The sequence below is a fragment of the Equus quagga genome, chromosome 6 (assembly GCF_021613505.1).
Source record: "Equus quagga isolate Etosha38 chromosome 6, UCLA_HA_Equagga_1.0, whole genome shotgun sequence".
In the NCBI taxonomy this organism is placed as follows: domain Eukaryota; kingdom Metazoa; phylum Chordata; class Mammalia; order Perissodactyla; family Equidae; genus Equus; species Equus quagga.
In genome coordinates, this window is record NC_060272.1 from 108,568,652 (window position 1) to 108,590,587 (window position 21,936).

A 21,936-nucleotide genomic window follows, 5' to 3' on the forward strand; every position below is an offset into this window, starting at 1 on the left:
TGGAAAACGTATTCAATGTAACTGACACTTTTTTTTTCTAAACACTTAGAATTTTAATATATTATGAAATGCTAACTTTTTTCCCTTCCCCTTGGGTACCATTCTAGAATTTTCTGAAAAAATTGGAACAATCTTTTATGTGTGTCTGCTGCCAGGAGCTAGTTTACCAGCCTGTGACAACAGATTGCCTCCACAATGTCTGTAAAGTAAGTAGACTTCCTTTCTCATTTTCCCTTCTTAGGCTAGAAGGCACACTAACCTCCAAACCTGTTTTTAGCATGTGAAGAAGCATTTTTCCATGAAGCAGGATAGTTATGGAACCTTGCCAGTTAAGAAGCATTTAATTATGTCTTGGTGGTAAATGCATGTTTTAGTTCTATAGTAATTCAAATATATATAGTTTAGGTATTCTATCATGTTTGGAATTGTTGAGGAGAGGTTGAAATCGCACAGAAAATAAGGTGTCATTGCTGTTTCCTATGTTACAGCTTATGTATTTTTCATATATTATAGTGCAAACTGAAGTAATTCCATGAACTTAATGGAATCTAAAATAGATTCGACCTGGCAGCATGCCCAGAGGAGTTGAATATTGTGTTATCAGTGTGATGTAAAAGGAAAATTTGAGTTTTAGTCAAACCAAGGTTGGAATGTTGCTCTACTGCTCAGTGATTGTATGCCCTGGCCCAACTTCTGAACTTAAGTTGTTGTGAAATGGAAACAAACTTTCCACATGTGTATTTGTGCCTGACCTTGAGTCAATTAACTCTATGATATATTAATAATATATTATAAATATATTTTTGGAAGACATTATATGTTAAGTGATTTGATACAATATATACCTTAGTTCTAATTAGGGAAATCTTGTATTTCTTTTCTTTAGTGCTCTAACAGGAAAGAACGTGATAGAACAGGAAATCCAACCTAGAAGAGGAGGCTAGTGGGAGCCACACATAATTCTAGCACCCTCATTTTACTGGTTGAGGAAATTAAAGCACACACTAGTTAGTCATTCACCTGAACTCTCACAGTCTGGTTAGAGGTAGACCTAAAGCTGTGTCTCCAGACTAGTTTTCACAGTGCAGATTCAGGCCGTTACAGTTGTCCATCTTTTATGTTTCTCTTGTTGCTGTAGTGAACTTCTAGTTCCTATTTGAAAGCATAAGTTGTTGGGTATGTTTCTACATGCTGCACCCTCAGGTGAAATTGGTGTGTTTCTGTGTTTGTTTTTGGTTTTGCCTTAGGATTGCTTACAGCGCTCCTTTAAGGCTCAAGTTTTCTCCTGCCCTGCTTGCCGGCATGATCTTGGCCAGAATTACATCATGATTCCCAATGAGATTCTGCAAACTCTACTTGACCTTTTCTTCCCTGGCTACAGCAAAGGACGATGATTTGTCTACTTCTACTGTGTGGCTCCCGTTGGCTTTTTGGACAATAAAGAATCTAAAATGATTGGGGGGTGGGAGGGGAGCAGTGATGGACCATATCTCACGTTCTGAAGCAGCTAATCCTCTTTCCTACGTAGCCATCATCTTGTGTGTGTAGTAAGAGGCCCATTTCTCAGCTGTCTTTTAAATATCAAAAGGTAGTTCTTGTCAGTAACAACTAGTTTTAATGAGTAAAAAGTTAAAGCCTCAGCTCTAGTTGATATCCAAGTTATGATTTATTTTGCAACTACCTCAGGACAGAAAAGATTTATGGGGATTTTTTAAATCATTGAATAATTAGTTAAATGAATTTTAGCTACACACTGCCTCCCAAATATTAGTTGTGCCTGGTTCATGTAATTTGATTTTACAGAAAAGAAAATGACACTTGAGATTGTTGGAATGAATGCAGCTTCTGTAGTGTGCATAATACATTTTTAATGTCTTCTTCCATTACAGTGTGTGTTTTGCAGGTTCATTTTTTAGCCCATTTTTGTGAACTCCATTGTGCTTTTTTCTGGTGTTTTATGCAAGTTGACTACTAATGACTAATGAGAACAATATGAATGCATTGTTGCTGCATTAGTGTAATGTGGTGTGGTTTTGCACTTAAAAGAGGTATTCAGATGCTCTAGTTGTAAATGTTCATGAAAAGCCTCTTCTGTACTAGTCAAACTGCTTTTAGTGAGTCTCACCAGTGGTTTTACATCTGCAGAGCATTGAGGACTGGGCTGACTTTTGAGAGGATTGAAATTGCTTCATATTGTGATCCTAAATTTTATATTCACTATATTCCCTAAAGTATACCTTAATAAATATTTTATGATCAGAAAAATAGCTCATCTTGCCTCACTTTTTTACATTTTTCTGGCTTATAGTATGTATTTCTAAGACTCAGTCATTTCCAGAATATTTCACTTTGTGTTTTTATTGAAACAGGCATTTTGCACAATTTTTTACTCTTGATTTTTGATAATGAAAACTATGAAATTTTAAGCGCTAAGGACAGATTTCACCCTGGGTTTGATTTATTTATTTATTTATCTTAAATTTTACTAAATGGAAAAACATTTCTTTTCTGTATAACAACTTCAGTCTTCAATTTTAGTGTAACCAATGCTGCTTCTTATTTCACAGATACCAGAATATTCTAAAACATAGTTCCAGTCTCTGAAGCTATATTACATTTTCATCAGGGAAAAGCTTTAATATGATCAAGTCAGTTTTCCTACCCCTGAATTCAGAGCCATATATATAGCCAACATTTATTGAATATTTGCTTTGCACTAGTCACTTTTCCGTTTTTATGTGTATTCATTTAATTTTACTGACAATCCTAAGAGGCAGGTGCTATTATCCCCATCTTATGGATGAATGGCAAAGACACAGAAAAATTAAGAAAGTTGCCAAAGTTTGTACTCAGAGGAAGTGGCAGAGCTGTGCTGTAAACTTGGGCGATCTGAGTCCAGATGTGGCAGCCTTTACTTCTGGGCTTCACAGGCTCTCCATCAGAAGATAAGCCAGACTCATCTCAGTGCTTTTCCTGCATTCAATTAAACTCAAATTCCAGTTCTGGGAAACACTTACAGCAGAGTGATTGGAGCTATTGTCACTTAGGGCCAGTTATAAACTTTGGAATCACTTGTGTTTTGAAGAAGCAAATTTAAATAGGACCTTCTTAGATGGAAAATGAATCGTTAAATTGCGTCTTCTAGTGTTGTATTCCTTCAGCACTGGCCACATCTCTTTGTGAAGGGTGGAGAATATCTCCCAGTTTCAGCTACTTGAACTGGTTTAGTTCTACCACTTTTATTAGCAAAATAAATGATTCCCACAGTTAGACTATGTATTATCTTAACTGTGTTACAACATGATACACTAGGAAAGAAAGCTGATTACAGCTTAATGTGTTCAGAAATACCAAGAATGGCCCAAAGCTAAATAATTTTATGTTGCTCTTGAAGTTTGTTTGGTGACTTTGGTTTTTTTACATGAATATTTCAGTTTGTATCTAAAAGATACAGAGTTTTACAAAACATAACCACACTGTCACACATAAAAAAAATTTAACAGTAATTTTATCATTGGATAGCTAGTAATAATGTTCAAATTTCCATAGTCTCAAATGCCGTACATGTATATTATATTTTAAGTTAGTTTGTTTGAATCAGGCTCCAAATAAGGACCTTACATTGTTGTTAATTGCTGTCTCTTTTCTTTTAATCAGTATACCCCCTCAATGTTTTTTTTTCTCCCTTCCCTTTTTCCAATTTGTGTGTTGAAATTGTTTTGGAGCCTTTCTGACAGAATAGATTTTGCTTATTATAATTACATGGTATAGATTAACCTGTTCCTCTTTATTTTTCTGTACATTGATAGTTAGAATTCAAGCATGACCAGATTCAAATTTGAATTTTTAATTTTTTTGGCAAGACTTCTTCATAAGTGGTGTGTTTGTTCTTCAAGTCATACATAGTATCTGGTTGTCTCTTAGGCTTAAATTTAAAAGATGAGCTTTTCTCTGGATTCTATTACATTTAGTAGATTACAGTGATTACTGTTAAGTACTCATCCACTTTCATATGGGTAGGGGCTTCTTTTAGTTTTTTCTAATTAGAGTAGGCAGGGCCTCTAGTTTTAGAACTCACTTCTAAATAACATGGTTCATTGAACAAATATGTGCATGCAAGTGTGTTTAAGGATATTAGGTAATCTTTGGGAAGCTGGTAATCTAAAACAACGTTAGCTTTCTCACAACCCTGGTGTGACAATGTGGCTAGCAGAAAGGGGCCCCATCTATGTAACTTACAGGTTTGAATTTCAGGATAGATCTACTTATAAGAGCTGGATAGAGATCTGCCCTGACTTTCCTACTGTCTGCTATTCTTTTTTTGCCCATTAGGGACCAGATCTTTCCCCATTCTTCTTCAGGACACCCTAAAAGATAGAGCTCATGACTATCTACCCGATTTGAGGGAATTGAGCTTGATGGCCCACTTGTCACCAGCTCATGTTGGGAAGAGTTATCCCTGTTTGTCCACTGTCTACTGACTGGTCCCCACACCACACCTTTACAGGAACTGATATTTAGTAACCAGGATTAATCACACACTACACAGAAGAAAATTGAGTAAACACCAGTCACTGGGCACAAGAAATCAAGAGCTAGCTAGAGAGGGACCAAGCAGGCTGACAAAATGACTACTATTGAAAAAAATGAATGAAAGAATGAGTTTTACAACTATATCCTCAAGTATTAAATTGCATTGCATTGATAGAACAAGCTGCGTGAAGAGTAATTTGAGATTAAAATTCTTGGAAATAAACATGATTGTGAAAACAAAATGAAACACAAAACAGAATGGACACTGCCAAAATTTGAACGTATTGCTAAGTAATCTGTTATATATGGATATCCCACAATCTGTTTATCTATTCATCTGCTGATGGATAATTGGGTTGATTCCAGGATTTTGCTATTATAAATAAAGCTGCTTTGAACCTTTGTGTGTAAGTCTGTGGAAAATAGTTTGACACTTTCTTATAAAATTAAATATGTACTTAACATACAACCCATCAATTTCATTAATACTTATTTACTCAAGAAAAATGAAATATTTCCAAAGTGGTTTATACCATTTTACATTCCTGCCGGTAGTGTGAGAGTTCTGGTTGCCCCACATTCTCACTAACACTTCGTTTTGTCCTTTGTTTTCATTGTAATGATTCTGGAGGGTGTGTAGTTTCTGTAGGAGACAAGAATGTGTTGAACATTTAACATCTAGAATGACTGGTAGTTGGTTGTACTGTTCACCAGGTATTTTTGGCTGTCAGGTGCATGTGTTAGGATTGTACATCCTAGCTTCCTTGTGGTTGGCTAGGGCCGTTTGACCAGTGGTTGGTTAGTTGTAACAGAAATGCTGTGTCACTTCTAGGCAGAGCATTTCATCGCCCTCCACAGTTTTCTCTCACCTTCCATGGAGACCAGTAGCACCTAGATAGGGCTTTTCTATCAGCCTGAGTCCCAGAATAAGAATGATATAGGGGCTGGCCCCGTGGCCGAGTGGTTAAGTTCATGCACTCCGCTGCAGGCGGCCCAGTGTTTCGTTGGTTCGAATGCTAGGCGCAGACATGGCACTGCTCATCCAGCCACACTGAGGCAGCATCCCACATGCCACAACTAGAAGGACCCACAACGAAGAATATACAGCTATGTACTGGGGGACTTTGGGCAGAAAAAGGAAGATAAAATCTTAAAAAATAATAATAATAAAGAATGATATAGAGCCCCCAACCAACTTCTGATGGACATGCAACATGAGTAAGAAGTAAATCTTTAAGACCGTTAAGGTTTCTGAGTTGTTAACACAGTATGACTTAACCTATCTGAATTTTTTAATCGATCTTTTACTAATTTGGAACTAGAACTTCCACTACTTTTTTTTTCCAGGTAATTTTATTGAGATCATAATGGTTTACAACATGGTGTAATTTCAGGTATACATTTATCAATTTCTGAATACACTTCATTTTGCTCACGCCCAGTAGTCTAATTTTTATCCATCACCATACATATGTGCCCCTTTATTCCTTTCCCCGACACCTCAACCCTTTTCCCCTCTGGTAACCACTAATCTGTTCTCTATCCATGTATTTGTTATCTTCCACATATGAGTGAAATCGTGCAATATTTGTCTTTCCCTGTCTGACTTATTTTGCTTAACATCATACCCTCAAGGTCCATCCATGCTGTTGCAAGTGGGAAGATTTTGTCTTTTTTTATGGCTGAGTAGTAGTCTATTGTGTATATACCCCACATCTTCCTTATCCATTCATATGTAGAAGGGCACACTTGGGTTGCTTCCACATCTTGGCTATTGTGAATAAAGCTGCAGAGAACATAGGGGTGCATAAATCTCTTTGGATCATTGATTTTAAGTTCTTTGGATAAATACCCAGTAGTGGGATAGCTGGATCATATGGTACTTCTATTTTAATTTTTTGAGAAATCTCCATACTGTTTTCCATAGTGGCTGCACCAGTTTGCATTCCCACCAGCACTGTATGAGGGTGCCCTTTTCTCCACATCCTCTCCAGCATTTGTTGTTTTTCGTCTTGGTAATTATAGTCATTCTGACAGGTTTAAGATGATATCTCATTGTAGCTTTGATTTGAGTTTCCCTAATGATTAGTCATGTTGAACATCTGTTCATGTGCCTGTTGGCCATCTCTGTATCTTTGGAGAAATGTTTGTTCATATCCTCTGCCCATTTTTTGATTGGGTTGTTTGGGGGTTTTTTTGTTGAGTCATATGAGTTCTTTATATATTTTGGAGATCAACTCCTTGTCTGATAAACGATTTGCAAATATTTTCTCCCAGTTGGTGGATTGTCTTTTAATTTTGTTCATGGTTTCCTTTGCTTTGCAGAAGCCTCTTTAGTTTGATGTAATCCCATTAACTTTTTCTTTTGTTTCCCTTGTTGAGTAGACATGGTATTTGAAAAGATGTTGCTAAGACCAATGTCAAAGAGTGTACTGCCTGTGTTTTCTTCTAGGAGTTTTGTGAATTCAGGTCTTACGTTCAAACCTTTAATCCATTTTGAGTTAATTTTTGTGCATCCTGCCAGATAATGATCTAGTCTACTTTCATTCTTTTGCGTATAGCTGTCCAGTTTTCCCAACACAATTTATTGAAGAGACTCATTTCTCCATTCTTTGTTCTTGGCTCCTTTTTTGAAGATTAACTGTCCATAGATGTGTGGTTTTATTTCTAGGCTTTCAATTCTGTAGAACTTCCACTATTTTTTAACTAAATTCTTTATTATCCAAATCAGTTGACTACAAGCTATTGATAAGTTGGTTGATAGTGTGGTAGGCAACCTCTAAGATGGTCCCCAATGATCTCTGCTTCCTGGCATTCATGCCCTGTTGTAATCTCCTCCTCTAGAGTGTGGGCTGGACTTAGGATTCTTTCGTAATGAATAGAATGCAGCAGAAGTGATGAATGTCACTTCTAAAGTTACGTTGCAAAAATACTGTGGCTTCCACTTTGGGCACACCCTCCTGCTCACCCTGAGAGAAGCCATCTGTCATGTTTTGAGCTACTTTATGGAGAGGCGCATGTGGCAAGAAACTAATTCTTTGGTTAACAGGCGGGAAGGTCCTGAAGCCACAGGAGTGAACACAGAAGAGAGTTTTTCTCTAGTCGAGCCTTGAGCCTCCATGGTTTCTGATAAGAAATCAGCCATTATTTGTAATGCGTTGCTTTTCTCTGGCTTCTTCCAAGATTTTTTTGTCTTTAATTTTCAGAAACTTGATTATGAAATGTCTGAGCGTGGAATTCTTTGGGTTTATCTTGTTTTGGGTTCATTCAGCTTCTTGAATCTAGATTATGTCTTCTATATGTTATCTATATATATATCTATCTATATGTTATTGTCCCACAAGTCTCTGAGATTCTGTTCATTTTTATTCAGTTCATATTCTCTATTGTTCAGATTAGATAATTCTTAATGATCTGTCTACAGGTTCACTGAGTCTTTCCTCTGTCATCTACATTTTGCTATTGAGCCCATCTGGTAAGTTTTTTTATTTTGGTTATTGTATTTTTCAGTTCTAGAATTTCTATTTGTGTCTTCTATATATCTCTTATTAAAGTTGAAATTTTCTTGGTTCGTGATATGATGAGTAATTTTGCATTGGATCCTGGACATCTTGAGTATTATGAAAATCTTGTTCCTTTTGTTTGTTTGTTGTTTTTTTTGTGGGTTTTTTTGAGGAAGATTAGCTTTGTGCTAACTACTGCCAATCCTCCTCTTTTTGCTGAGGAAGACTGGCCCTGAGCTAACATCCATGCCCATCTTCCTCTACTTTATATGTGGGACACCTACCACAGCATTGCTTTTGCCAAGCAGTGCCATGTCCGCACCCAGGATCCGAACCGGCGAACCCCGGGCCACCAAGAAGCAGAATGTGCGAACTTAACCACTGCGCCACTGGGCGGGCCCCTGTTCCTTTTTTATGGCAGTAAAACTGTTTAGTTCAGAATGCATGTTCTGGCCCACATTTGTGGCTCAATGTCAATTTAATTTTCAAAGCCTTTGCAGTGCTATTCTGGTCTACCCCATCTTGGATGCTACTCAGAAACCAGTCTGAAACCTGGGCAATAGTCCACTCATAGTTCATTTTGATTATTGTATTGATTATGGTCAGTTTCATGCATGGTCTCTTTGAGGGTCTGCCCAGGGCTTCATACACAAAGTTAAAGGAACCCTTTCTCTAGCTCCCTTCTCTCTCTAGTCCTCCCTCAATTTCTAGTCGGGAGCTGTAAAGTGCTATGTCTTTGCAGCTGGTTGCTCAAGGCCGGGCAGGGATGGTCTGCAGGGTTCCTCCCCACAGTCTCGGCCACATCCAGTGACTAGGGGTTGGGTGTTTACCTGGAGGGGGGCAAGTGTAATCAAATGAGTTTTTTTCCTCCAGTCATCCTTTTCCCATTCATTTGACTTGTGAGAACAGGCTTTTTTTTCTTTGTCTGGGCCCATTGATGTTTTTGGGTTTTAGGCTTCCCTTGTACCCAAGCCAGAAAAAGGTAAAAAGGAGACCAAAGAAAAACCCCAGGAAACTTACTTCCAGGCCATTCCTCAAGTTCCAAAGTACCTACGCAGGCCACCTGCTTTTTTCCCACCTTTCAGAGTCTCTTTATATGTGTGTGTGTGTTATACCAGCATTCTTTATTTTTTTCTTTGATTATATATATATATATATTTTTTTTTTTTTTTAATAAATTGCACACCTGGATTTTTTTTTTTTTTTTTTAAAGATTTTATTTTTCTCCTTTTTCTCCCCAAAGCCCCCTGGTACATAGTTGTATATTTCGTTGTGGGTCCTTCTAGTTGTGGCATGTGGGACGCTGCCTCAGCATGGTCTGATGAGCAGTGCCATGTCCGCGCCCAGGATTCGAACCAACGAAACACTGGGCCGCCTGCAGCGGAGCGCGCGAACTTAACCACTCGGTCACGGGGCCAGCCCCTATATATATATATTTTTATTGAGTTCATAATAGTTTACATCAATGCAAGATTTCAGTTGTACATTATTTCTTGTTTGTCACCACATATGTGCTCCCCTTCACCCCTTGTGCCCACTCCCCACCTCCCTTCCCCTGGTAACCACTGAACTGTTTTCTTTGTCCATGTACTTGTTTATATTCCACATACAAGTGAAATTATCTGGTGTTTGTCTTTCTCAGTCTGGCTTATTTCGCTTAGCATCATTCCCTTTAGGTCCTTCCATGTTATTGCAAATGGGATGGATTTGTCTTTTTTTCTGGCTGAGTAGTATTCCATTGTATACATATACCACATCTTCTTTATCCAGTCATCGGTCGATGGGCACTTGGGTTGTTTCCATGTCTTGACTATTGTGCATAGTGCTGCGATGAACATAGGGGTGCATATGTTACTTTGGATTGTTGATTTCAAGTTGTTTGGGTAGATACCCAGTAGTGGGATAGCTGGGTTATATGGTACTTCTATTTTTAGTTTTTTGAGGAATCTCCATACTGTTTTCCATAGTGGCTGCACCAGTTTGCATTCCCACCAGCAGTGTATGAGGGTTCCCTTTTCTCCACACCCTCTCCAACATTTGTTACTTTTAGTCTTAGTGATTATAGCCATCTTGACAGGCGTAAGGGGGTATCTTAGTGTAGTTTTGATTTGCATTTCCCCACCTTTCAGAGCTCTTTATAGTTGCTTTATGTATTTTGTCCAGGGTTTTTAGTCATATTTAGCAGCAGGAATAGGGTGGAATATACTTACTCCATCTGGTGTAGAACTGGAAGTCCCCCAAGTAGCCTTTCAAAACCTGGTTTTTGTTTACTAAGAAACCAAAACAGACTTTACAATAAAAGAACTATATTTGAGAGGAAACTCACATTTTTTAAGCACTTATATGACAGATATTATACTAAGTGATTAAAACTCTCCAACAGTACAACAAAGCAGATATTTCCCTTTTGTTATAAAGAAACAGGCTCAAGCCAGGAGAAGGAAAGTAACATCTATGCCATGCTTTGTGCCTATTGGGGTGGTGGTTTGTTTTTAAAATATGGAAAATTACAAAGAAACAGTAGCAAACACCTTGCATACAGACTATCCAGTATTTGTCATCGTTAACATATTTGTTCTTAAATAAGTAAAAGAACAAAATACTACCAATGAATCTGACATACTTTCATCAGTCCATCCTGCCCATTCCCATCCTCTACCCAAGAAATTGTCATGTATTTAGTGATGCCTTTTATGCTTTTTTTATACGTAGGTATTCATAAAATATATTATTTCAAGTGTTAAAATTTATACAAATAATATATTGTATTCTGCAACTTGTTTTCATTCAACTTTTTATGCTTTGGGATAGTCTCTTAATAGGTAAATTTAGTCTCTTTATATTTATTATGATATGAAATAGTCAGACTTATTTCTGCATTGCATTTTGTTTTGTGTTTATCCTGATGGAAGGAGCAGGGGTAATTCCATTCTTACTTTCCTTGTTCTTTCATTTATTTGTTTGTTCTTTTGTTTGTTTGTTTTGGTAAAGGAAGAATTGCTCTGCGCTAGCATCTGTTCCCAGTCTTCCCCTTTTTGCTTTAGGAAGATATCTGTGAGCTAACATCTGTGCCAAGCTTCCTCTATTTTGTATGTAGGACGCTGCCACAGCATGGCTTGGTGAGCCAGTGTGCAAGTCCACACCTGGTATCCAAACCCGCGAACCCTGGGCTGCCAAAGCAGAGCATGTGAACTTAACCACAACACTGCTGGGCTGGCCTCTTTTCTTATATTTAAAGAGGATTTTATCCTTTCCCCTCCTTCCCCCAACCCACACACTAGTCTGAAAGTAAGTGCAAGTTGTTATTTTACATGTGACTTACCAATTTACTGACAAGTTTTATCTGTTTCTTTGCTGACTATTTCTTCTTGACTACTTCAAGATGTTTTTGTACCAGACACCTTTCAGTGAAGGTCTATCAACAGTAAATTTTCTTAATCTCTGCGGGCCTGAAAATGTCTTTATTTTTCACACTGATTTTAGGAAAATTAATTGGCTGAGTTTAGAATTTTAGGTTGCTTGTTATCTTTCTTCACCATCTTTTAGATATTCCATTGTGTTGTGGCATCTATTGTTGCTGAAAAAAGCTGGATGTCAGTTTGATATTTCTTTGAAAGATATGTGTTTTCTCTCTAATAGCTTCTCAGTTTCACTAAAATCTATCTAGCTGTGAATTAGTTTCTATTTGCTCTGTTTGGGACTCATTGTTTTCCTTTAATTGAAAATGCATGTCTCTAGTTCTGGAAATTTTTTATTTATTTAAAAAAAATAATTGTTCCTCTCCTGTTTTCCCTATCTCCTTCTCAACCTATGAAGTTTTCAGTAGTCTACCCCCCATACCTTAACATCTCTTATATCTTTCATCTCTTTACGCCGTCTGTGCTATGTTCTAGGTGATTTCCTCATATCTTTCTTCCAATTTGTTGAATTTTTGAGTCTAGCCCACTGTTTAGTCCATCTCAATAAGTTATTTCAAGAACTATTTTCTTCTAATTTTGTTTTCAAGTTTACCTGTTCTTGTTTCATAATCTCCTGGATTTTAGTCCCTCCATTACCTCTTTGAGGATTTAAAACATACTTATTTTTAAATAAGTCCTTTTACTCTTTCGTTTCTGCTTCCTTAAGAAAGAATTCTGCTATTTGTTGTTGCTTCACGTTGAATTTCTTTGTGTTTTGTAAATTCGTGAGCTCATCTTCTGTGGCATTTTCTTTTCAGAGGGTTTTGTTTTATGGCTTGATTGTGGACACAATTGCTTCCTTTGGAGAAATTTTTAGATTGTTTCTTCTGGGGCCCTATATGGTTTCCTGAAACTGAACCAGTTGTGATGTTAATTTTGTTGAATGGGACTCCTTCACGATGCACCTAGTATGAATTTGGCTTCTGCATTCACATGTAGCAAAGCCTCTTGTTAGTGACTTTGTTTTCCACCTATGGCCTGGGAAAGCTTGCATCTTGCTATGACCCTGGGCTGAGAGACACCAAGTTTTCAGTCCTCTAATTGGAACAGGGCTTTCCCAATTCTAAACACACCCTATTTCTTCTCCTTACTATCCATTATAACTGCAGCCTTGATTCCTAACATCCATTCCCTGACATCACTGAAACCCCAATTCCTCAGACACATATCCAGTCCAGCCACCTCCATGGGCCACGTGGTTTCCGGTCCTGTGAGTTCCCTCTTCATTTCTACCACCTGGAGGTTTCCTTTTCTTCCTTGAGATCCTATGTTTTTTTAAGTTGGGGGAAGAGGAGTGTTTCACCAGCATATCCATGTCTTTGGATCAGGGATGGCTACTGCCCACATCTGTTCAGTCTGTGTCCAAAAAGAAGTGAGTACTGTTGGTATTTTTCATACATTATTTCACTTACTATTCATACACATCCTGTGAGGTAAATGGCATTATCTCCATTTTCCAAACAAGGTAGTGGTTTCAGAGAGTTAGTTACTCACAGTCAGTACCACACTTAGAATTTAAACTCAAGGCTGTGTGTTAATTTCTACTACTTTTTCTACTTCACTATGTTTATTTACTCCAGTATTTACTTTTAATTTATATTACATCCTTTTGTCTTTTGAAAACCAAGTTTGGGCACTATTTTAAAGAGAACTATTGTGCAAGCTGACTGAATTTTGTCTAAAAATATCTGAATGGTTGTTGCATGCATGACACTATTTCTTTTAGAGACTCTTCTCATTTTCATACTATAAAAACCATGGGCTTCATTCCAAAATGCAACTAATTTGGGGGAAATAATGAAATTATTTAAGTGACCGTATTGACCCTACTTAACTGTGGCACCTTTCAGCCTCTCCTCTCGCAACTGCTTAGTAGCATTAGACTTCAGACTGACAGCACTTCTCTGAATGGCAGACACTGTCCTGGGCTAAAGCCTGTCTTTTTGACAAAATACAGAAATAGTGCTGACTCTACACCCTCCTCTCGCCCCTCACCACATGGATGGCACCACATACTATACTCACTCCTTTGCTATTTGCAAGTTTATTTAACAGCCTACCCAACTGTCTCCTTCCATGGAAAGTATTTTCCTCATTGTCTTTTGGAATGCATTTGAAGCAGCTTCTTTTAACCAATAAAAACATCTAGTTCTTCTATGTTGGGGAACTTTAATATTTCTATGTAATTCATGTTGGATAAAATGTCTTGAAGGCAAGCAAGTTATCTTTAAAAAGAATTTTTTTCCCCATTCTTTTCCATTCTTTATGCCAGACTTTTAAGAAAGAATCTGTTTGCATCTAATTCTACTCTGGCTGCTCCTACTGCAGCAAGTAGCAATTTTGGATCAAGTTCCCAGTGGCAGCATCATCAGGGGAAAGTCTGCATTTTTTTAGGATGACTGACATCACTCCTGGTGCCATTGGATTCCACCCTGTTTTCTGAGTTTATGACTTTGGCTGTTACTTAAATCTTCTGAGTCGCATAAGTTTTTTGTTTTGTGTTTTCAAATAATCTTCAGAAGTGCTTTTGTAGAAAATTTAAAATGTCACACCCCGAGCTATACAAACACTAATTTTACTAGTGAGGTTAAAGTACAATGCGACAGACAGATCAAAAGTACACCAAAATTTCTCTTGCGTTGGTTTTGGTAAACCCTAGACTTCTATAAGAGAGGTCCAGACACAAGACAGTCATATATAGTTGCATTTAAAAAGATAATTTATAGTTGATTTCTTCTAACGCTCTATCAATTCTGTTGAATTCAGAAGAAATTATAGGCAATCTCCAACTTGCATTTCAGAAGTTAATTTGTACAAGAATGGCAGCCATGATCTTTGACTTGATATAGGCTGAAAATGAAATAATCTTGTTTGTACAAATTTGTACAAGTATTTCCCGTAGGAACAATGATAGAGAAGAAAGGGGTAAGTTCCCAGGTTAGCCTATAAAAGCCTATTAAACCATAATTTAGCAGCACTGCTTTTAAGAAAAGGTGTCCAGTTACCCTTGCCAGTTCCAGGCACCAGAGACCACCCCCGCCCCAAATTGACTACATTTTCCAAACAAACTTTGGGATGGGTGATCTAACAGCAGGGATTGTAACACCTTTAATATCAGGGTCTTATCCCCATTCCCAGGGAGTTGTATGTGTGAGAGGTGGGGAGGAGATGTGGGACAAGCTCAGATGAAAGGAACAACGTGTACGAAGGCTGGGAAATTAGAGCTTGGCAAAGTAAAGCCACAGCTGGGAAGCACCCCTGAACTGGGAGGATAGAGGAGGAGCATGAGGAGGAATGGGGAGGGTGAGATCAAGTACTCAGTGAAGCAAGCAGTGAGAATTACATATGAACAGGAGAAGCAAGAAAAAGGCAGCAGTAGGAAAAGAACATCGTACACCCAGGCACACACACACACTCCACATTAATCATGTATGTCAGGGTACCTGCCTATATCCAAAGTGGGTAATCAACAAGTGGGCTCCCAGCCCCTCAGCCTGCCGTCCCAGGTTCCTACAGTGATCCTGAGAGGTTTCCACCAGCCCTGTCCTCAGGGCTTTACTGCTCTCTGGACTTGGTTTTCAACTTGGCAGATATTCTAACCCCTGGGACATTCGCTCCCCTGTTCCCACTTGGTCCCCTCAGTTCAACAATCTTCCTGCCTAGTTGGTTTCAAAAAAAAAAAAAAAAACACTTCTTTGCTCTTCCTCTCCTCTCCTCCCACATACCTTTGTCTCCTAATCATGGGGTCCTCCCTCAACCCCTTTACTGAGAGGCCTCCCTACTCCATGACCTTTACTCCCAACATCTGTTACTTCTCCCAGCGCTCTTTCTCATCCAAGGAGCTTGGAGCCTAGGTCTGTTCCTCCCTCCCACCCCTCCCCCCTCACTGTTGCTCTGCTCTTTCCTCTTCCGCTTATTGCCTGCCAGTGCCCCTCCTGAACTTGGGGCCTCCTCCTGCCCTCCACACCTTCATTTTGCCAGGTCCTCTGCTCTCAAGCTGACTTTTTGGCCATCCCCCTTCCCCATTCTCTTCTTGATCCCTCTCCTCCTCCTAACTTGAGAGAGTCCTCTCCCTTCTCCTGACTCAGGCCTTATTGCGCATGCTTTTGACTCCCTTCTCTTTTCTTTCCACCCTGGAGAGCCTTCTCCCACTTTCCGTACCCCACCATCTGGCTTTTCTTCCCTCCCACTTCCCCACTCTTCTTACATCTGCCCTGTCCTTGAGCTGATGATGTTCTTTCCACTTCCACATCATCACCCTTACCTCTCCCCATCCCCACCACAGGCCTTGATCCACCTCCTCCCGTTTCCTTCCTGTTCCTAACCTGCATCTTTCTCCCACTTTCAATTCTGCTCTCTCCCTCCCAATCCCATGACAATCCTTCCCGACCCAAGGACCTTTAACTCCCCACCCATACCTTGTCTTCTTTTTTTTCCCTCAGAGCCTTCCATCTGAGCCAGGGTCCCTTTCTTCTTTTCTGGACCCTATTTTCATTCTCTCTGGTCTTGACTTTAGGCTCACACCCCTCCTCCTCATTCCTGACTTCTCAAAAGATTCCCATACCTTTCCCCAACCCCAGCTTTTATTCCTCCATCTTCTGTCTCCCCTCTTATTTCCCAAGGATTCTTAAACCCTTTACATAAAAGTTTGAAAATAACCAAATGCTAAAGTGAGAGTACAGACACTCAGGCCTTCAACCATGCCTCTCCCTCTTCCTGAACACCTCCTCCCTCCTTCCCCACATCTAGTCACAGCTGGCTTCTTTTTCAGATTTTAGCCTAAAAGTCACCTTTTCAGAGAATCCTTCCCTGCCCACCCAATATAAAGGAGTCCCAACCCCCTCACATATACCATACTGGTATTTTGTTTTCTAAAGAACATTTAACACTGTGAAATCTTGATTTATGTGTTGTCCGTTTGTCCATCTAGAATTGATGCTCCATGAAAGAGGCCTTGTCTTTCTTGTTCACCTTGTATCACTAGCATCTGGAATGGTACATAGTGGTACATGATGGCTCAGTCAGTGTTTGCTGAATACATTAGTGATTTCTGGGTGCCAGACACTATGCTAAGTGCTCACTTTGTATTATCTCATTTAATCCTTACAACAAACCTGGCTGTGGTAAGTGCTTTTATTATTGTTATTTTTTCCCCTTAAGAAACTGAAGTATGGAAAGGATAAGTGAATTTGCCTGCTGTCTCAAAACAGTTGGCATATCTGAGAATTTTATCCAGATCTGTATGAAGTCACAGCCCATGCTCCTTCTACTTTCTCTGGCTGTCCAGAGGAAAAGGGCCATTAGGAATGGAGAAAAAAGGAAAGGAAGATGGATGTGAATGTAATGCAGGTCAGACTGGGGTCGGGGCTCCTATGCTGAGCCAGGGAGTACAGGACTGTGCAGTATACGAGACTAGATCGTAAGTGAGGAAGAGAATAAGAACAAGAGCTGACACTTATGAGGCTGGCTTTGTGCCAGGCACTGTTCTCAGCAGTACATTGAATCCTCACCTGGGAGTGGTAGGGGATATCATCATTGTACAGGTAAGGAAACTGAGGCTCAGAGACGCTTTGATCTTCTCTGAGGTCATACAGCTTGGATATAGGGGACCCATGCTATGACCCTAGTCTGACTACTGCCCCCAGCAAGAAGATATACAGAGAGCCAGCCCTGATGGCCTAGTGGTTAAAGTTTAGCACACTCCGCTTCTGCGACCCGGGTTCGGTTCCTGGGCGTGAAACCATACCGCTCTGTGAGTTGCTATGCTGTGGCAGCGGCTCACATAGAAGAGCTAGAAGGATTTACAACTAGAATATATAATTATGTACTAGGGCTTTGGGGAGGAAAAAAAAAGAGGAACATTGGCAACAGATGTTAGCTCAGGGTGAATCTTTCCCAGCAAAAACAAAAAAACTGTATCATCAAAAATTGGAAAAAAGAAACAGATTATAAGAGTAGTATGCTCTGTGTTGGGCACTAACCTCTGGTTCCTGGATTCTTGTTTTCTTTGTGGCATGACGTCAGCTGATGCAACACTCCTACCTCCTGGCCTGCCCCTTCCTGCTCCCCAGAAAGGAGGTGACTGCTGACATCCTTTCACCCACAGTACTCCACCAGCACTGGGGAAGCCCCTTTCCTATCTTCCCCCTTCACCTGTGGTCAGCGTGGGGCAGCAATTCTGGATTGTGCATCTGCTCTACAGACTCGAACTTCTCCCCTGAGTGGGGTGTTCCCAGGCTTAGATTGGTGAAGCATCAGGGGAGCAAAATGGAAAGCAAGCCCTTCTGGCTAGAGATCTAAAACCACATTCTCCAATCAGCTTTATTGGTAATAAAGCTGACATTTTGATCTCCAAAAAAACCAAAAGACTTCCTCAATGAGCAGTGCTGGCAGGAGCAAGCCTGGCAGATCAGAGAGTGAGGCCAAAGTGTGTAGCGCCTGGTCTAGGACAGTCTCCTCCAGCCATAGGAGCCTCAGCCAAAACCAGAGAAAGGAGTTTTTCTCTCGAAATGCTAAGATTTGCATTAAAAATGCGAGGTTGACTAAGTCCAGCCTCTTCTCACCCCCACCAGCCTACCCAAACCCTTCTCTTTAAAGGCTTAGAGTTCTGGAAATTTCCCTGAAATGCGATCAAAGAAAGCTGAGAGGCATTACTTAGAACATATTAGAAATGCAAATTCTCTGGCCCTGCCCTAGACCTACTGAATCAGAAACTCTGGGGCCAGGGCCCAGCCTTCTGTTTTAACAAGCCCTCCTGGTGATCTAGACACACTAAGAAAACCACTGCCCTAGGAAACATCCCTGACCTGGCTGATGTCTAAGCCAAAACATTCTGTCCCAGAGCCCTGGGAACGACTAAAAGCACTAACATCTCAGTTGCCAAACTACTTGTCCCAGGTGGCTTCTTGCACCCACAAGTGGCATCTACATCCTTTATTTGGATGAAAGGCACCAGTTTTGTCATTGGAAGACATGGCCCCTATATATATGTAGAGGTTTCATAGAGTTTCCAGACTAGGGCCCTTGCCCTGTATCACACAGGGCTGCAAGGTGACACTTGCTCCAAGAGTGGCCCGTGGCCTGTCCCAGGGCTGTGAGGAGGCTGAGGGGATGCCCGATTCATAGGATGTGTGTATGTGTCAACCTTAGACCCCTCATCTTCAAAATTGTTCAAAAGGCACTTTCTGCACAACAATGTGAAAGTACTTAATCCCACTGAACTCTACAGCTAAAAATGGTTAAAATAGTCAATGCTTTATATATTTTATCACAATGAAAAAAGGAGGAGGGCATTCTACACAAAGCTTATCCAGAGGCCCTGTCTTCAAGGCCTAGTGTTTTTGTATTAGCTTTAACAGAACTGCTCATAGCAGGCATTGGAAATACTGGTTTCCATGACAATGTCCCTCTTCCTTTTTTCATTCAATTCATATTTCTTTCTGTTTGTTGAACACATACTATGTAGAAGACCCTGGCTCAGCACTGGGAATCCAGTGATCACTGAGACATGGTCCCTGCTCTCAAGGAACTAAGTCTAGTGAGGCAGACAACAGCTGAATAAACAATAATTACTGATTGTGCTAAGAGTACAGGAAAGCAAACCGAGTGCCACGATAGAAGATACCAGAGCCCATTTCATGAGGACGTGTAGAAGACCTTCTTGATGAGATGCTGAAACACGAAGAATAAACAGGAGCCAGCAAGGCTAAGGTGCAGGGAGAGTGCTCCAGATGAAGGATCCCACACAGGCAAAGACCAAGAGGTGGGAAAGATGGGCAAGCACATCAGGTGAACACATGAGTGATTCAATAGTGAAGGGCAAAGGGCTCCCCGTGACTCCCTCAGCCACCTGTGATTGCTCTGATGTATTCGGAGAACCAGCAATGCATAATCAGCTGTGGGAGCAACTTTGGCGCTCAACCACAACACTTTACAGTCTGGTAAGGAGGAAAGGACTGCTGTTCACTCTAATGGTTTGTTTTCCTATGCTGGTCCTTCCTCAGAAGGGGCTCCTCTGTGCCCTGACGGCTAGCCTGTATTGAGAGCCTGGTTTCCAGCTCAGGGAAGACAGAGTCTCCAGGTTTGCAGTGACCATGGCCATGGGGTAGCGTTTTGACCAGTGGGCACTGGACTGTTCCATCTGGGTTCAAATTCTGGCTCTTTCCTCTCACCAGCTGCGTGATCTTGAGCATCTCTCCATGCCCTCCCCCTCATGTGTAAAAATGGAATGTTGTGAGGCTCAGATGAGATCATCTATTTTAAAAACTTAGAATAGTACCTGATACCTGGAGGAAGTACTCAATAGATATTAATCATTTAATTATTACATGAAAAAGGAACCATGGATCCCAAACTTTTTTTAAGTGTAAGAATAAGTGACCACCTGCACAGCGTTCAGACCTTTTGGCCAGTTGGCTATCATGGTAGCTCAAGTCGTAGTTGTTTGAGTAAGCTGCCATGCAAGGAACCAAGTAGTCAGGGCTAGAGCAGGTGCTCAGTAACCAGCGGGGAAGAACATCTGAAGCGTTTGCTATTGCTAGGGGAAAGTTACTTGTGGCAGGCATGCTAGCTGTCTACCCAACACCCATGCTTCCCCTTTGCTTGAATTCTTCCAGATTTTTGCTGGAGCACTAACAAGCCCAGGGAAAAGACTGCCCCATACGCCCCTGCAGCTAGGAATGCAAATGGACCCAACTCTGACCAGTTAAAAGTAAGCAGAAGTTACTGGGTAGAACCTCTGGGAAAGCATTTCAAACGACAAGAACTTGGATGGAATCGGCCTTTTGTCTTCTTTTTTTTCTACTTTTTCCTATCTCGAATGGGTATGTGACACGTGGATATGCAGTAACCATCTTAAGACCGTGAGGATGAAGACTATATGCAAAGGAAGGCAGAACAGGAAGACTGAAGGAGCACTAGCCCTTGACTTACTACCTCTGGACTTATTGTTAAATGAGAAAAAATAAACTGCTTTTTGATTAAATGTCTGCAGTTGGGTTTCAGTTATATGCAGCCTAACACAATTCTAACAACAGGGCCAAAGTGGCCTTCACTGCTGAGACGACAAACTGTTTCTTTAGCCGAAGACAAAACTGACAGTGTTAACAGTGGCTGTTGGGTAGGTTGTTCTTGTTACTCTTCAATTCCCTTTGAACCCAGGGTACCTGGGAGTAAGACTGAAAAATGGACCAAGAAGACATAATTCAAATTGAAATACTTTTATTAGAATACTAATAATTGCAGATAAAAAAAAACCACACACGGAAAAAGAGGAAAACACTCAGAAATGCTATTACAGATTAGGCAAATTAGTCAGTGGAAAAAGATTTCTTCAGTGTATACAAAATGTAAACATTTGCCCTGGGATTTCCCACAGATGGCACAGTCCACAAGGACTTATTTGGAACAAAAATATGTCTATCGAGTCTCCAGTGTTGCCTCTATAGTGTCTGCAAACTTGCTACATTGAAAGTTAAACTTCCTAGCACACCCAAAATGTTCTATGCTAAAAACTAAGCGGCTCCCAGTCAAGGCAACGTGCACATCAACTGCTACATGTGGACACAGAGGCACTGAAGCAGATCAATCCTCCAACAGTGAGCTTCCTTGACATTTACCTTGACAGAGATTAAAAAAATATACACAGTATATAAAACCCCTACTTGACTGTGGGGTGGGAGATGAAATATTTCTTGCTTATCAACTGCTCTGGAGAGAGGCATCAAATCAGTCACATGAACTTAGGGAGAGGGGACTAAGAAGAGGCCCTCTTCTGTTCAGAAAATGGGGACTCATAAACTTCCATGGGTGGGCAGGTACAAACCAGGTGCTGGTCTCCATAGATGTCATCAATCCTGGCAATGGTTGGCCAGAATTTGTTCTCTGGCTTCACAAAGGGCTGCAGGGTACAAAGGATGGAAGTGTGGGATATTGAGAGGCTCCTATTCATGGGGAGGAGACTACCATTATATCCCTACAGCCTAAGACACCACTAGCCAACAAGCACTCAAAAAGGACAAGAAGGTAAAAGCCAACCCATCACTACTATTCCCAAAATCTAACTTTTGACCCTTGTCCCCACCCGCCAAACAGACTGCAGAGCACCTTCTCCTTCATGTAAGAATCAGAAAGGAAAGAAAACTTGCATTCTGGGCCATCTCCCTGTTGGAGGGTATAGAAGACACATGAAGGCACTTGACCGGGACTGCTATTTGGTCTTCCTCCACTGTGCACCCTGTGGAATCCCAGGCCTGCGGCTGACACTCTCACTCTGACCTCAGAGCTTTGAAAGCCAGTTCCTGCGCTCTGCGTCCCTCCTCATGACCCACATTTCACAAGGTGTCCCACATACGGTTATTATAATGAGGGGACAATAAGAGTAGGAGCCCCGCAGGGTAGGTGATGGCCCCTCATACGCACACGAACACTACACATTCAGCTTC

At 40.6% G+C, this 21,936-nt stretch overlaps 2 protein-coding genes across 3 annotated transcripts in view; one reads left to right on the top strand and one right to left on the bottom strand.

Moving 5' to 3' along the window:
• UHRF2 (ubiquitin like with PHD and ring finger domains 2) overlaps positions 1 to 2,451 on the top strand; it is a 79,802-nt gene extending 77,351 nt beyond the window's left edge. The window contains exons 16-17 of one of the 2 annotated variants that reach the window (XM_046664484.1): positions 108 to 206; positions 1,248 to 2,451. In XM_046664484.1, coding sequence (XP_046520440.1) covers positions 108 to 206; positions 1,248 to 1,394 — 246 coding nt within the window. In that variant the 3' untranslated portion in view covers positions 1,395 to 2,451. The remainder of the gene's footprint in view (positions 1 to 107; positions 207 to 1,247) is intronic. The other variant, XM_046664485.1, reaches the window with a different exon arrangement.
• An 18,245-nt stretch (positions 2,452 to 20,696) lies between these two features.
• Positions 20,697 to 21,936, bottom strand: part of GLDC (glycine decarboxylase) — a 90,590-nt gene continuing 89,350 nt past the window's right edge. The window contains exon 25 of the mRNA XM_046664908.1: positions 20,697 to 21,392. Coding sequence (XP_046520864.1) covers positions 21,249 to 21,392 — 144 coding nt within the window. The 3' untranslated portion in view covers positions 20,697 to 21,248. The remainder of the gene's footprint in view (positions 21,393 to 21,936) is intronic.